Raw genomic sequence first — 16119 nt, 5'->3', positions numbered from 1 at the left:
TTTTTAGGAGGTTGCTCTTAAAATACCCAGGTGCAATGGCTGGGTTATAAAGAAATTAAAAAGAACTGCCAAATTAAAACCTTAGTAAGACTGAGGAAGTTGGAGAACAATTATTCAAGAACAGTTTAAAAGTTATACAAATGTTTTCCTAATTTGAAACTAAATATAAAATGACATGTACATAATGGTATTTGTATCCTTGGTAGCGATCAGGCAGAATTTGCTTTAGACTTGTAATATATTTCACTCATACCTTCCTTACATGGAAGGACGAATCTGTCATTCATGGTAAATGAAGGCTATGGGCGGTCCTTCTTCTGTAATTGTCCAATCATATTAAAGCTTCTACTGGCAGGGGCGGAGCATCACTGAGAAATTCCCTGCGCTCATTGGCTGAAAGACCCAAATGAGGGCGGAGCTTGTAGACGGAAGTGTCTCCCGACTGGCCCAGCTGTCATCTACAAGAGAGAAGAGACCATTTACACCGGCTGCTTAGGAAACGCAGAAAAAAAGGGGAAAACGCTGAAATATGGCAACATTTAAACGATAAGGTCATGACGCCGAACTGAAGGTAGCTATACCCGACGAAACACCAGCTGTAGTTGCGTACTAACACGTTAGAGCAACGGCCGAGACCGAGCTGCGGCATTTGGAGATGTGAAAAAGATGACAAGGATTGGTAGGTTGTATGACATTGAACGTACAGCAGGACACGAAACAGACGAGGTCGTTTAAAGAGCCACACACACCATTTGCGACTTGGCATGTCCTCCTGTCGAAATATATGCCGCCGATAAAAGTGTTGGGGGAATTTTTGATGTCGTCCATTGCCTCCTCGGGGTGGTTTGCAAATCTGCCTGAACGTCTGTAGCAGCTCGGCGAAGGGAACTACCCCAGATTCAGAACAGACAAGAGACGTCATCAACATTTTCCTGTATTTAAATGGTCGCGAGTGAAGAGGTCATTGCAGGAAAAGCGACATTAGAGTCGGTAGGTGTACGTGTCGAAGCCCAGCACGGTGCTGAGCGTTCATGTTCGCCCTGTACTGAACAAAGATGGTTTAAATGTGACTATCTGTGGCTGTGCGTGATTAAAAACGACGCATGGAAGGTGGTGGAGCAGCTGTTAGCTTGGCTGCTAGCTGCTTAACGACCTTTGGAGACGTCAGCTTCACCAGCTCAGGCTGTTAGACGCCTGCTCTGGTGAGGTTGGGTGTTTTCCATGGTTGCCTGCCTGCTGTAGTGTTATATTTCATCCAGGCCTCCCATGGCCCAGCCAGTCAATGATTTAATCTCATTGATTGCATCACAAGACCAGGCAGGCTGCAGCACAAGCACATTCACTGCGTCTGGCAAGGCTTCTTTGTGATTTGTCTTTTTGCAATGTCTTTAGTGATCATATTAACATATTAACCTTTGTCTGGCCACTTTTAACCCACATTCCAGGATCAAGACTGCAGTGAAAGCCAAAAGACGACGGAAAATTTACTGGGCGTCCTAAATGGGGGACTACGGCTTTGGAGTTCTGGTGAAGAACGGCAGCGGCAACAAATCTGCTTTCCCCGTTAGGATTCCTCCGCACCTTCAAGCCCAGCACCCTCACCACCCGTCGAACCCTCCCAGCCCCCCTTCCTTCGTAAACAACACCTGCTCCACCAATGGGGGCAGTGCTTGGCTGTTCCCTACTGTAGCCCAGCACAGTAACATGCAAGATGAGATTCTGGAGTCGGACAAGTCCAAGGCTTTGGACCTACAAGACATGCAGGAAAAGTCCCAGGCCCAGCCTCGAGCCCTGTCTCCAGGCCAGCAGGAGCCCGGTGGAGGTCTAGCGGAGCTCGAGGGAGCCCTTCCCGAGGATGTCTCAGTGGAGAAGGGTTCCTTGGAGAGCAACAGTGGAAAGGAGAAGTTGAGAATGGAGTCTCCAGTGTTGGGCACCTTCGAATACCAGGACAACCTGGGAATGGGTACAAGCTGTGCGCAGTCTGTCTCCTCCTCGTCTTCACTGACCACGTTTAACTGGTCCCCTGCGGTCCCATCTACCCAGTCTCCAGTGATTGGTGAAGATGTTGGAGGGTTCTTTGGTCCTACTGGCTCCAACACAAACGGCCCTCCGCTTTTGTTTCCAAACTTCTCCCACCACGCTGGCCCTGGCTTTAGCGTAGGGGGTGGTTTCTCACCTCAGATTGGACCAGTCTCCCAACAACACCCTCCTGCCCCACACCCCCACAGTCAGGGGGTTCCACAGCAGCATCGACGCTCTCCAGCTAGTCCTCATCAACCACAGCCTCCCTTCCCCCTGCATCCCCATCGCGCTGGACCGTTCACACAGCTACCCCATCTTGCTCCGACTCAGAGCAAACCTCCCTCACCTTGGGGAAGCTACCAGAGCTTGTCCACTCCCACATCCACCTCTTGGAGCCCTGGTGGATATGGCAGCTGGGGTGGGACACAAGGGGTTCGAGATTACCGACGGGGCATAGGAGGAGGGGTAACTGGCCTTAACTCCTTCTCCCCGCTGAAGAAGTCTTTCCCTAACAACCAGGTAGCTAACTACCAAGATTCAAGTCAAAAAGTTGTGACTATCTCTACACGTTTGTAAAGACTAATGTTAAAGTTGGTATTCTTTTTTTGCAGGTTCCCTCACAGAAGTTCCCCAGAAATTCCTCTGGCATTAATCACAAGAGCTGGGTGGAGGACAGCGTGAGCCGCAATGACGGTGTTTATTCTTTCCAGGTAGGCCTACAGATAGCTTAATGCTCACTGTATTCAAGTATGCATTAAAAATCTAAAACTGAAATACGGCTTTAACCATTCTTGTTTAAACAAAATCAAACTTGGACTCTGTTTCTTTTCATTGGTACTGTCTTGTTTATTCTAGAAGCAAGAATTCTCTTAAATATGCTCATCTGTATCAAATGTAACAAAGAGGTCTTTTAGCAAAATAGGATCTTGACAGTTCAGCCAGCTGAATGGGATGAATAGAAACTTGGTGTGTGTGCGCCTATGTTTTTGATCTTATCTAGTTCATTTGGTTAAATGAGAGCAGTCTTATCATCTGGTCTGATCACATGCGCTTCCTCTTGTCCTGATTTAAGAAGTCTTGTGCTCCTCTGCTGCTTTGCATGCCTTCAGCCTTTTAATACACTCGGTAGTGAAACTTTACAGATTGCTGCACACGTACAGTCAAGTTTAGGGGTTCCTTTTACTCACCATATTTTAGTCACTATGTTCTGTGATGCTACAATGCACAGCAGTGGGGAAAATGAAGATTATGCAACAGATTTTAAACTATTTGCTTTTATCGTGCTATATGCAAAACGACTCTCTGGGGATAGTCGCTGCTGTTTTTGTGCTAACGGATCGTAGAATTGTAGCAGGCAATGCAAGGAATCTTGTGGCCTTTGCTGTTTTTAGCTTTTGAAGTAGGCGGCATGGAGTCTTAATAATTTTTTTTTTACTTTCAGCAGGAGAGGACCCGGACTTTTGATGGTTTCAGTATGCAGTCTCTGGAGAACTCTTTGATTGACATTATGAGGGCTGAACAAGATTCCTTAAAAGGTTAGTTCCCACACTAACTATTGTTTGTAGAGGACTGTTTTTCTTCACTGTCTGTAGACAAGAACAGTGGTGATCATATGTAATTGACAAGAAGCAGTGTCTGGCTAATATTTCTGCCAGCAGTCTGAAAGTGTGTGCTTCTGATTTGATGTTTTCATACTCAATGCATATATTTATTATAGATTAATATTTGTATTAGTCTTTTTTTTTGTTTGTTTTGTCTACAAATTCCAAGGAAACCGTATTTTAACTTACTGTTGTGATGTTGTTCTGTGAGTAGGATAAGGTATCACATGCTAACAATTAGGGATGTGTCCGATCCAGTATCGGTATCGGCCTCCGATACCAGCATAATTTACGTATCGGATTTTTCCGATCCACCTGCCGATATTTCCTATCCATGATGCATGTTGGCTTCAAACTATGGAATGGATTTCCTGAATAGAGGTGTCTCATGAACCCAGAGTAATAAGACCCGCCTCACATTCAGGAAATCCAGTTCATAGTTTGCAGCCAGCTACAACGTGAGGGCTGAGTTAGCATCACTGTGGCTAACAGCTAACAAACTTTTCATCGAAACATGTCCGCTGTGTGGAAGTATTTTACACTAGAAACACCACAAAACAAGACGGCACCGTGCAATGTCTGCAGAGCCATAGCACCACATTAAACTGCGGTAAAGTTAGTTTTATGATGGACATTCGAGCTCCGTGGCGCTACACTTTGCTCAACCGGAAAAAGGCGACTCGACCACGGCCAGCCGCGTCCAATCTGCCCCGCTCAATCTGTCCGTCTCCGAGGAGGGACAGATTGAGCGTGGCTGCCCCAAATCAGGCTGCTTGCTTCGGATTGAACAAGAAGAAGACATCGCTGAAACTACGGAGCTCAAATGTTTACAGAGAAGTTGCTAAACTTCATCATGATTAATGACCAACCACTATCAGTTGTAGAAAATGAAGGATTTCACAGATTGATACTTGCAGCCAAGATATAATTTACCCTCCAGGAGATATTTATCAGTACAGCAGTAGACAATCATAAAATAAAAACATGATTTGAAAATTATATATATTAAAAACAAAAACAGCTACATTATAAAGTGATGTAAAATACTAAAAACAGGAACATGTCTGTTGGTTTATGCCAGGTGTTTGAAGCCATTTAACATTTATTTTATTTAATTCATTTATTCATTCATTTAAAAGAAACAAATTTTTTTTAAAATCATCAAAAAGAAAACATTGAATGAAAAGAGTGCAGAAAGAAGAAAAATAATTTATATCTGCTCCTTATTAAAAAAAATAAATAAATAACTTTAAACAATCACTTAAATTAATCACTAATATCCACTTTAAAACTAGGAATAAAAAGAAACATGTTTTGTGTTAGCAGAATTTAATTCTAATTTTAAAACTTATCCAACATTAATAAAACTTACCTCAAGTTGCCTTTTTGGACATGCATGCATATATTTGTACAAATTTTACTTGAGAGGAGATTATTACAGCCTCATAAAATCAATGATGATCATGATATCGGAACTGGATCGGTATCGGCCGATATTCAGACTTAGGTATCGGATCGGAAGTAAAAAAAGTGTATCGGTGCATCCCTACTAACAATATGATAGCAGATGGTTAGATTACAGTGAAACAGTTTAAGGAACCCATTGTTTGCCTTTTGCAAAACACATTTTTTTAAACGGATGAACAAAATCTTAGATGAAGACATTTTTATGTTTTAATAAAACCCAACCTCATCTGGCAAAGTTTAGCTTAATTTCAGGATAGTCCTCATCTAAAGAGACCATAAAACACAGGATCATAAAAAGGCAAAATACAGCCCAATAGCCAGAGTAAGCCTTTAAAAAAATTCCTATTCTTTTCTTTCAAATAAAATTAAATGGATTAAGAATAATTAGAAAAGCAGCGTTCTATTATTAAATCTTAAGCTTTTGAAGTACGGTAAATGACCACAGCCAGACTAGAGATGTATAAACCGAAATTATATTATAAACGTTGGCCCCTTTTAACCATGAGCTGATGGTTGTTTTGCACAAATGTCAATTAACTGGCATTAGGTTTGATATCAAACCAAGTACATAAACTGTTCAAAACTTGTCATCATAAAGAGAAGGGGAAAAAATCCTGACGGTGTCTTTAGGAGCGACTGCTTTAACAGAATACTTTTCTTTTAAATTAAATGTGTGGCCCTTCAGTCGATTTAACTAAGTCAACGTGACCCTCTGCTAACAAAATATTGCTCACTTCTAATTTAAATACTCCATCTTGTACATTTGCTGGAAAACTGTAATAAATTCACAAAAATTGATTTCAGTGTTTGTATATTAATCTAAAATGGCCACTAGGAAGCACAAGCCAGTGCATCTCTTATACGGTCCCAATCCCAGGTAAATGGTGAAGGTTGTCAGGAACAGCATCCGATGTAAACACTTTTTCCAGATCCATAATGCGAGTTCATCACACCGAAACCATACCGGATCGGGCAAGACCTGGGTTAACGATGACCGCCACCAGTGCTGTTGACAAATAGGGTGCCAGCGGAAATTGTGCTACTGTTAGTCAAAGACCACGAGGAGGGAAACGTGTTTGGAGACAGAGGGAGAAGAAGAAAATAAGGAATGTAGGACTGAGGGTTGCAACTGTAAATGTGGAAACAATGACGGGCAAAGGTAGCGAGCTGGCTGACATGATGCAGAGAAGGAAGGTAGATGTTTTATGTGTCCAAGAGACCAAGTGGAAGAGCAGCAAGACTCGCAGAATTGGAGCAGAGTTCAAACTGTTTTACCATGGTGTGACTAGAGAAGAGAAATGGAGTAGGGGTGGTCCTGAAGGAGGAGTTGACAAAGAATGTAGTAGAGGTGAAGAGTGTCAGATAGGGTGATGTGCCTGAAGGTAGAAGTAGGGATGCATGATATTGGATTTTTGGCCGATATCCAATATGCTGATATGTTAACTTATTTGGCTGATAACCGATACCAATATTTTATATACTTTCCTTTGTCAGAACATAGCCCTCTCATTTAAACATATTTGATAAAAAAAAGTGCAACAGCTGTAAGAGGTGGTGGACATATATTCAGTAACAGCCATATGATATGCATAGCACTTTAACTTATATTAAATGAAAAGTGTTAAATGTTATTTATTAGTATTAGTCACCTGTCTCACTTGTGGAGGCTTGTTCCAGGTTTCTAGCTGCAGTGTGGGATCCTCTGCACTCTTGTGCATGAAGGAGAGCCTTTTTAAGTTCAAAGTTTTTGTCCACCATTGAGCCATAAGACTTAATCATGCTAACAGGGCTAACACGACATCCAAATGTCTGTGGTAAAACTCAGCCAAGTGCTATCGGCTATTAGCTTCTCAATGATGTCAGAAATAACGGCTTTTAACTCACGTAAGGCTACATCGGAAAAATATCTGACTGGGGACGATGTAGCGAGGCTCAACGTAGTCCAAAAATCTTCGGAATCGAACATCCTCAACGAAATAAAACTTTCACACTGCCGACATTTTGACTTCTTCCTCTTCATCGCGATCAGATCAGGTAGGCGCACATGACGTCATCACATTGTGTTGGCGCTGCAGGCATACTTGTCACTGGGTTGTCATACAAAAACAGCACCTTTTATATCGGGGAGTTATTTTGATTGAATGGCCGATGTCCGATATTGAACCTTAATGCTAATATCACCGATACCATGCTGATAATATTGTGCATCCCTAGGTAGAAGTAGAAGGTCTGATGCTAAACATTGTCAGTGGTTATGCTCCACAGGTTGGATGTGATGAGAAGGAGAAAGATGCATTTTGGAAAGATCTGGATGAAATGATAGAGTATTTCCAGAGAAGAGAGAGAAGTGATCAGAGCAGACCTGAATGGACATGTTGGTGAAGGAAACGGCGGGATGAGGAAGTGATGGGTAGGCTCGGTGTCAAGGAAAGAAACCAGGAAGGACAGATAGTGGTGGATTTTGCCAAGAGAATGGAAATGGCTATAGTCAACAACCTATTTCCAAAAAGAGGGAGGAACATGGTGACCTAATAAGAGTGGAGGAAGGAGTGTGCAGGTTGACTACATTCTGTGTACAAGAGGAAACCTGAGGGAGATTGGGGACTGTAAGGTTGTGGCAGGGGAGAGCATGGCTAGACTGCATCAGGTGGTTGTGTGTAGAATGTCTGTTGTTGTGGAAAAGAGGAAAATCAGAGAAGACCAAATAGTGGAAGATGAAGAAGGAAGAATGTTCTGAGAAATTCAGAGAGGAGCTGTTAAAGGCTCTGGGTAGTAAGAAAGAGCTTCCAAATGACTGGGCTACTACAGCAACAGTAATTGGAGACAGGCAGGAAGGTATTTAGTGTGTCATCTGGACAGCGAATGGATGATAAGGAAACCTGGTGATGGAATAGTGAAGTGCAGAACGCCATTTAAAGAAAGAGATTAGCCAAGAAGAAATATGACAGTGAGAGGACTGAAAAGAGGAGACTGGAATATAAGGAGATGGGACGTAGAACAAAGAGGGAAGTAGCTAAGGCAAAGCAGAAGGTGTATGATGAGTTGTATGGGAGGCTGGACACTAAAGAGGGTAAGAAGGAATTGTACCAAATGGCAAGACAGAAGGATCAAGCTGGAAAGGATGTGCAGCAGGTTAGTCTCATTAAAGATAGAAATGGTAATGTTCTAACAACAAGTGAGGAGAGTGTGATGGGAAAATGGAAGGAGCACTTTGAGGAGTTAATGAATGAAGAGAATTAATGGGAAAGAAGAGTAGAGGTTATAGAAACTGGACCAGGAAGTGGGAAAAATTAGTGAGGGTCAAGTCCAGAAAGCTCTGAAAAGAATTGTTACAACAGGAGATGGCTGCAGGTCACCGGTCACTGCAGCTAGCTGTTGCTAGCCATGGGCCTCAGGCCTCCTCTCTGACTCAGGACCTGCCTCCAGCCCACATCGCTCCCCCGGCTCGAAACTCCCTCAGAAGCGGCAACTCACACTTAACAATAAATCAAGGAAACATGAATTCAGTTTTACCAATTGTATTAAAATCAAGGCAGGAAAAGGTTACAGTTTACAGCGCTGGCCCGTCCGGTCTATAATGCGATCACAAACTGGAAGGGCAGATGTCCCGTGTCATTACTGATTTATATGGCCTAGACCCCTCCCTTCGCAGAAGGGGAGCTCAACCTGTCACTTGTATCAGGGGGCATGACTAAAGCCCCCAGTGTACTCCCGCGTACGTCCGTTCACGCGTACGTACGTGTACTGTACGCAGAGGGTTCAGACTTCAGACTCCAGCGTACACCCTGAGCAGCTGCAGAGCAGCTTCACAGACGAGGGGCGTTTATCTTCAGTACAAATTGAGGTCGCCGATTGGTCATTTGTTGACTCGCCTACTGGATTGATTGACAGGTCGGGGAGAAAAAAAAAAGAGCCCTGACAGCCTCAGCCGCAGCGGTGTTCTATGTTGTTAATAAAAAGATCTAAAAAAAAAAAAAAAACAGGGAGCGCTGGCTCTACAGCCCACACATCAAACCAGCCCACCAGGAAATCTCCAGACCCTCCCGCAGCCATGCTGGATCCGAGTTTAATTCTCTCGTGACACATTCATTCATTTCTCACCATTTCAGTCATGGCATCAATGGAGGAGGAAGAGATCACTGCCTCTTGGCAAAAAAAAAAAAGAAAAGGCCAGATCAGGGATGAAGAAGGAGAATTTAATACATTGGTGTCGCATACATAACAGTTAGTCACCGGGCAGTTTATTGTGCGACTACGCGTATGCGGTCGTAAAAATTGAGCTTTGCACGGACATGCCCTGCTCATACCTTCGCGTACGTACGTGCGTACCTCTGCGTATGGACGTACGCAGGAGTATACTGTGAGCTTCAGTGAAGACTCAAAGCAGTCTGCTGGCTCTTTAAATAAATAACGTTATTAATGGACCTTTTTTTTTTTTTTAATATATGAATGTTTCTGTTCAGTGCCCTGAGACGACTTCTGTTGTGACTTGGCACAATATAAATAAACTGAATTGAATTGTTTTTACGAGTTGGGAGTTCTTTCACGGCATTATGTTCTGAGCCCTCTACTGTTTTTCTTTTTTTATTTTGTCATTTAGGACGCTACAGCTTCTCTCATCAGGGTGGAGATGTGCCTCTACCTATGAATGGTATGTAAAATAACATGCAGCACTGAAGCCAAGTCAGAGCTTGAAAACTGTGTCTGCCAAATGCGGATAAAATCGGCAGGCATTTATGAAATCCTCTTAGCATGGTGGATGGAAATTAGATTTTGAAAATACAACTTGCATAATCTGGCTACGACATTTGTACTTTAACAAGTTGTGCAAGAGAGTGCAAGAGCACTTTATAAGAATGTAACTCTACATCTAGGCCACATTGATAAAAAAGAAGTCTAGATCATCTGTGATTTGTAGGGTATCCCTGCCTTAAGTTAAAAAAATATTCAGTTATGTTCATTAGTTTTTGAGTAAAGCTGCAGACAACTTAAACCATCAGTCAAGCCTCTTGGCAGAGTTGAAAGAAAAATATCACTCCAGTTATGCTGCTTGGTAGACAGGCATATTCGTCACTGGTAAATTACTATAATTGGTGCGTCAAGTAGGAAAAGGATGCTATTATTACTTTTAGGAGTTGCAGCCATTTCAGCTCGTGTCCCAGATACATTTCAAGCCTTGTTAGTGTTATACAAATTGTTGTAAGATGCCTAATTTTCAAGAGTGTTTTGTGTTTTACATGCAGCAAGAAGTTATGGCAGGAGACGAGGTAAAGCTTGTGAATGTGTCTTCATGCAGCGTGGTCACTCGTTCTGCCTTTGTGTCTGTCTGCCTGATTTTTGTCATTTGTTCTGCCTTTAAATGTTGTCAGGAACCCTTTTTTGTTTGCAATGCTGGTATTTACAGTATTTCAGGTTTCTTATCAAAGCAATAATTACATTCTTGCTTTTACTGAGTCATCAAAAGTGGCTCTCATGATGGCTTCCTGTATTCCTTTTTTTTAACCTAATTAAATTTATTTTCATTCAAATCAGTCTAATTTCCATGCTCTCTGTCAAAATTAGACATTTTTTCAGACTTTTTGTGACAAAACTGTTTGTAATTCAATTCTCCCCCCCCCCCCCCCCCTGTTAGGTCATTCGTCTCTGTTCCCTATGGAGGATGAGCGCTCATTTGGAGAAGATGATTCTGGTGACCCGGGCCTTCCTGGTCTTGGTTCAGCACATTGTTTCCCTCACCTCAACGGTGAACATGTTGAGCGTTACTCAAGGAAAGTGTTTGTCGGAGGACTGCCACCAGACATCGACGAAGGTGAAGACTTAAACTTTGTTACTGTTTGACTGTTAGAAATAAGAGCTGTCACATATTTACAAGTTTGATTTGTTTGTTCACACCTTTTCCATAATTATTAATCTATTCTACTACTGTAAAAAAAGTATATATTTTTTAAATATTTTATAATTTTTTTTTATTTATTTTGGATAACCTTCTCTAGTAGTGTTTCTGAATTACAGTAGTCTCTACTTTGCAGTTCGACTTTCATGGATTCACTCTTTCGCAGGTTTTCATCACAAGATTGTACACGACACAATTAGCTATGGGGAAAGACAGCCCCCACCCCCTCCTTTCTCTTTCTGAGGCTGTCTCACAGCAGAGCAGAGATGTGCAACAGCCGCGTGCTCGCAGCAGACAGCCTTGGAAAAAGAGGGGGGGGGGGGGGTCTGTCTTATACCTGAGTGAGCCATGTGAGAGGCATGGATTGTTTATTTAAAATAATCAAGCGTGAACCGAGCCTTTAGCCCTCCGCAATCAATGAGAGGTAGAGTTTTATTCTGGCCCAAAAAATCAGATCCGGCCCCAGCCTGCAGTCATAATTTCCAAACTCCACCCAACCGGATGAATTAACAGTAATTATAGTTCCGAACCCGGGGAAAAAAACAGACATTGTTAATTAGTTATTAACGGTCGGGGACGCGCAGCTGAACAAAAGGGCAGAAGATTTGGAGCGGAGAGGTGTTTGTCCTTTCATGGCCGTAAAAAAGCGTTTAAACCCTGTTTCTGCCTGCATTCTTCTGAATTACTGAGACACGCGTCTGCTTTGGGATCTCACCTGTTTGGGTCATCAGTCGTGCGCGTCGGCTGAGTGCAGTGGCAGAATGAACGTCCATTTGGGCGATGGATCGCTGCCTGGCAGTACAGTCCCAGCTGAAGCTTAACTGAACTTTTTATCTCTTTCAAGACCAGTCAGCTCCCGGTGAAATGGTCGTGTGCAGCTGGTGGATGTATGGCAGGCCATTTTATCATATAATTGGATTGCGGCTGATCCTGACCTAGTTAAAAGCCCGAGACTGGCCCGGCCCGCCCATTAATCACATTATAACGGCCCGGCCCTAATCCGGGTCGGTCAGGGCCAGGTTTCGGGTTAGAAATGACCGCTCTAATGAGCGGGCCAGGCCACCAGGAAATGTCCTGGTGCTCCCAATGGCCAGTCTGCCCCCGGGCTCAGTAACCGTAGCATCAAATTGTCTGCTCTCTTTCGCTGTGCTCTTTTAGAGTGTTTAGAATGTTAAGAACAATGCAGTGTGGGAATGGTTTATAAAGCCTTAAAGCATGTATAAAATAAATATAACGTCCCTACTTAGCAGATTTTCACCTATCGTGAAGGTGTCTGGAACGTAACCCCCGCGATAAGTGAGGGACTACTGTACTGAGTTCCTCCCTTTTTCCCCCCAGATGAAATCACTGCCAGTTTCCGCAGATTCGGACATTTATTTGTAGACTGGCCTCACAAGGCGGAGAGCAAGTCCTATTTTCCACCCAAAGGTGAGTCGAGTCATCTCACCATTAGTCTCCGTGTAGTGGTGTGATTTCTGTGCGTGCTTATTTCTCCTGATGTTTTGTTTCTAGGATATGCGTTCCTGCTGTTTCAAGATGAGAGCTCTGTCCAGGCTCTGATTGATGCCTGCATTCAGGAAGACGGCAAACTTTACCTTTGTGTCTCCAGCCCCACCATTAAAGACAAGCCTGTGAGTGTGCATCCATCTGTGGTGATGATTACACACTGAAATGTTTCTCTCTAATTTTATTTTACCACCGTTTTTTTTAAACGCACCTGATTCAGAGGCAGTGTTGCATTTTTTTTGTTCCCCTCTCATTTTTTTATAGGTCCAGATCCGGCCCTGGAACCTTAACGACAGTGATTTTGTAATGGACGGCTCTCAGCCATTGGACCCAAGGAAGACCATCTTTGTTGGAGGTGTTCCCCGTCCCCTACGTGCAGGTACATGATCGAGCAGAACCCCAACTTATAATATTTCTGTCATTAGGACTTGAGTTTTTACCATGGGGTGTTGTTCCAGTTGAGCTGGCCATGATCATGGACCGTCTGTATGGGGGAGTGTGTTATGCCGGGATCGACACAGACCCGGAGCTCAAGTATCCAAAAGGTGCAGGGAGGGTGGCCTTCTCCAATCAGCAAAGCTACATTGCAGCCATTAGCGCCCGATTTGTTCAGCTGCAGCACGGGGAGATTGATAAACGGGTGAGTTGATCTGTGGTCTGAAGTTTACACCCACTCATTGTGGAGATCGTCACATTAAACTGGGGCTTTTATCATTTTATTTACCTCGTGCCATTTCCAGGGAGAAATGACAAAAATTAAAAAAAGATATGGAAATACGAGTTTAAATGTATTGTGGATTTTCTACAAACATTCACCTAAATCTTTAATAATTGGTTCAGATGGTTCCAGACTCTTTAACTTGTTGGTGATCATGAATGACTGCAGCTCATAGTTGTTGGTTTTTTTTTTTTTGGTCAGAATAACAAGGACTGGTTTGACAGCACTGACTGAAGTAACCAGTACTACCAGTACTAAGAATGGTGGGAAACGGAAAAAAAAAGCAACTGTGAAAATTGTAGATTTTCTTAAGTTGGGAAAGTATTTTGAAGTCTTGTCTAAATTACTTCAGATTTCAACATTATCAGCTCACAAAACTGTACTAAGATGAAGTTCTTCAGATGTTTCTACTTGGTCAAGGTCTGGAGAAAAACTCAAACTGTGACTCCAGATCAAAGGAACTTTGGATGTTCAGGAACCACCAAGGCTCAAACCTTGAAAGTGTTGTCCACAGTGAAGCCAGACTGAGAGGATGATCAAGATCAAGAAGGAAAATCCTGTCCTAAACCTGACATCTTCAAGCTTGACTGAAACTTGTGAGCCATAGCCCAATGCCTTTTGAAGAAAGGAACAATGTGACAAACATTAAACCATTAGACCCCAATGACCAAAAATAAACAGTGAGTCTGTCGAGCCTAAGAACATTGTACCTAGATGTACTGTGGTAGTGGTGATGTCTTATTGGCGGGGGAGCTGGTGCGTTGCACAACATGGATGGAAAACTGAAGGAAGTCAACCTCCAAACTCTTCAACTTCATGAAACATGAAACCTGGTTTCTGAATAATGAAGCAGAATAACATTAGGCTGCTGGAAGAGCATTCCCAACACACCAACGTGGGCTCTTTTGAAAATTTGTGGACTGCTTGAAAGCTGGATTTGGCCCAGGAAACCAACCATTTATGAATTCTTCTTAGTGGCCAGATGTCCAACCAAAGTTATGCCAGACATGTGTCGATGGTTATAAAAATCATGTGGTTGAAGGGCTCCTTGCTAAGAGGACAATTGACCAAATTTTAGTGGGGGGTGTATGTAAATATTTGATCTTGTTTGGATTAGAGCAAATTCACAATTCAAGTTGTTTTTCTATTCAGGTGAAAAAAAACAAACTATATAATAGTCCCTCATTTATCACGGGGTTTAGGGGACCACGCCTCCTGTGATAAGTGAAAAACCATGAAGTAGGAGGGATACAGTAGTCCCAAGTTCAAGTTTCAGTCTCAGTCTCCCGCCTTAAATAATTTGAATTTAAATACTGTAATATTGTAAATCAGTATTTAAATTTAAATTGTAAAGAAGAGAAGTGCAACAGGACAGCAAAGGGTTAACTCTTCACAAAGCTGCTGCTGCAGGAGGAGAAATGTGTGGGTGGTGGAGAGCCGCAGGCGGCAGAGAGCGCAGATCATGACAGGCTGCAGAGGGAGCTTCTCCCTGCACCTGTGGGCTACACACAGCAGGTGCTAAATCATTTAAAATAATTTCATTTTAAACGATCCATGCCGCTCGTGTGGCTCATCCACCTGTCATGTCCACTCAACTTTGAAAACCTGCGATAGAGCAAGTCTGCAAAAGTCAAACCACAAAGTAGCGAGGGACTACTGTATATTGTATAATCTTTTTGCCTGGTAAAAAGAACAATTGATCAAATTTCAATAACTAAAAGCTCCAAATATGCATGTTTATGGGTGTATCATTTTTGGTACTTGCAACCATAAGCTTGGAAAAAAAAATAATTTCCACCATTTTGCAGTTCAGGCTTTGAAATATTTCTCGGCCTCCATTTTGATACTTTTCCTTCCCGTCCTCCATCTCCTCCGTCAGGTGGAAGTGAAGCCATATGTCCTGGATGACCAGCTGTGCGACGAGTGTCAGGGCACTCGCTGCGGGGGGAAGTTTGCCCCCTTCTTCTGCGCCAACGTGACCTGTCTGCAGTACTACTGTGAGTACTGCTGGGCAGCCATCCACTCTCGGGCTGGCCGCGAGTTCCACAAGCCGCTGGTGAAGGAGGGAGGGGACCGGCCGCGACACATCTCCTTCCGCTGGAACTAAAGCTAAACGGACGGGGGAGGGACTACGGGAAAATTAGGGCAGGGGTACGGGGCTGTGAAATGAAAAATAAATGCACTTTTCTTTTAAGTTAAAAAATAATAATAATTTATTTTTTATTTTTTTAAATTGAGCCATCTAAAAGAAGTAACTGCTAAAAAGAGTAAGATCCCATTTATGTTTTGACTTTAAGTGTGCATGAGCATATAAGAATTTCTGTTTAGGTTTTTCTTACCCGAGTGTGTATTTTCTTTTTTTAGTTGGCAAAGCTGCTTTACATTTGTAACTTTGAGGTTCATCGTACTTAAACCAGTATACGAACTATGGAAGTTGAGTTTAAAGAAGGGTGCATTTTCTTATTTTTCTCCTTTTTTTCTTTGCAAACCTGGTAAACGGCGGTAACATTTACCAAAGGTCGAGTGGAAACGGTTGGATGGATTATTCAGTTCATGTAGGTTCTTGTACAACATTTGGCTCACGTCACAAAAACGAAATCTTCCCTCAGTTTGGCGCACTCGTTTAGATCGTCGGCACGATATTTTAGGTCTTGGTGTACACGTCAACACTTTGTAACCAGAAAGATCAAACCAAAGATTGGCCTAAAACCTATTATTGATCCTTGATCAGGGGGTTTTCAGTTCAGTTGTCTTCATCGTACCACAGAGGAAAGGCAGGAGTTTGGGTTTGAGCTGATGGAGAGACACGGCCCTCAGGGCTCAGGTATTGGCAGTAGTATTTATTCACTTTATATTGTCAGGGATATTAGCACTGGAAGCTAACATACTAATGTAGTACTAATGGGAATGCA

General features: G+C 42.8%; 1 protein-coding gene across 1 annotated transcript; it reads left to right on the top strand.

Moving 5' to 3' along the window:
* Nucleotides 1-450: 450 nt before the first annotated feature.
* Nucleotides 451-15358, top strand: LOC119409088 (cytoplasmic polyadenylation element-binding protein 4). The gene is made up of 12 exons (XM_037675951.1): nt 451-679; nt 1446-2541; nt 2634-2732; nt 3467-3557; nt 9691-9741; nt 10334-10357; nt 10723-10899; nt 12322-12411; nt 12496-12614; nt 12754-12868; nt 12948-13129; nt 15087-15358. Exons 2-12 carry the CDS (start codon nt 1501-1503, stop codon nt 15312-15314), a joined length of 2217 nt encoding a protein of 738 aa, XP_037531879.1. The 5' UTR covers nt 451-679; nt 1446-1500; the 3' UTR covers nt 15315-15358.
* Nucleotides 15359-16119: the final 761 nt, after the last annotated feature.

The sequence above is a fragment of the Nematolebias whitei genome, chromosome 4, assembly GCF_014905685.2.
Source record: "Nematolebias whitei isolate Nwh7 chromosome 4, NemWhi1, whole genome shotgun sequence".
Classification (NCBI taxonomy): domain Eukaryota; kingdom Metazoa; phylum Chordata; class Actinopteri; order Cyprinodontiformes; family Rivulidae; genus Nematolebias; species Nematolebias whitei.
Note: the sequence above shows the minus strand (reverse complement) of the source record. Positions and strands in the feature narration are given on the sequence as shown.

Coding starts and splice junctions, on each gene's coding strand:
- LOC119409088 (XM_037675951.1), top strand. CDS start 1,501: ATGGGGGACTACGGCTTTGGAGTTCTGGTGAAGAACGGCAGCGGCAAC. Junction 2,733..3,466: donor ACGGTGTTTATTCTTTCCAG/GTAGGCCTACAG, acceptor TACTTTCAGCAG/GAGAGGACCCGGACTTTTGA. Junction 10,900..12,321: donor GCCACCAGACATCGACGAAG/GTGAAGACTTAA, acceptor TTTTCCCCCCAG/ATGAAATCACTGCCAGTTTC.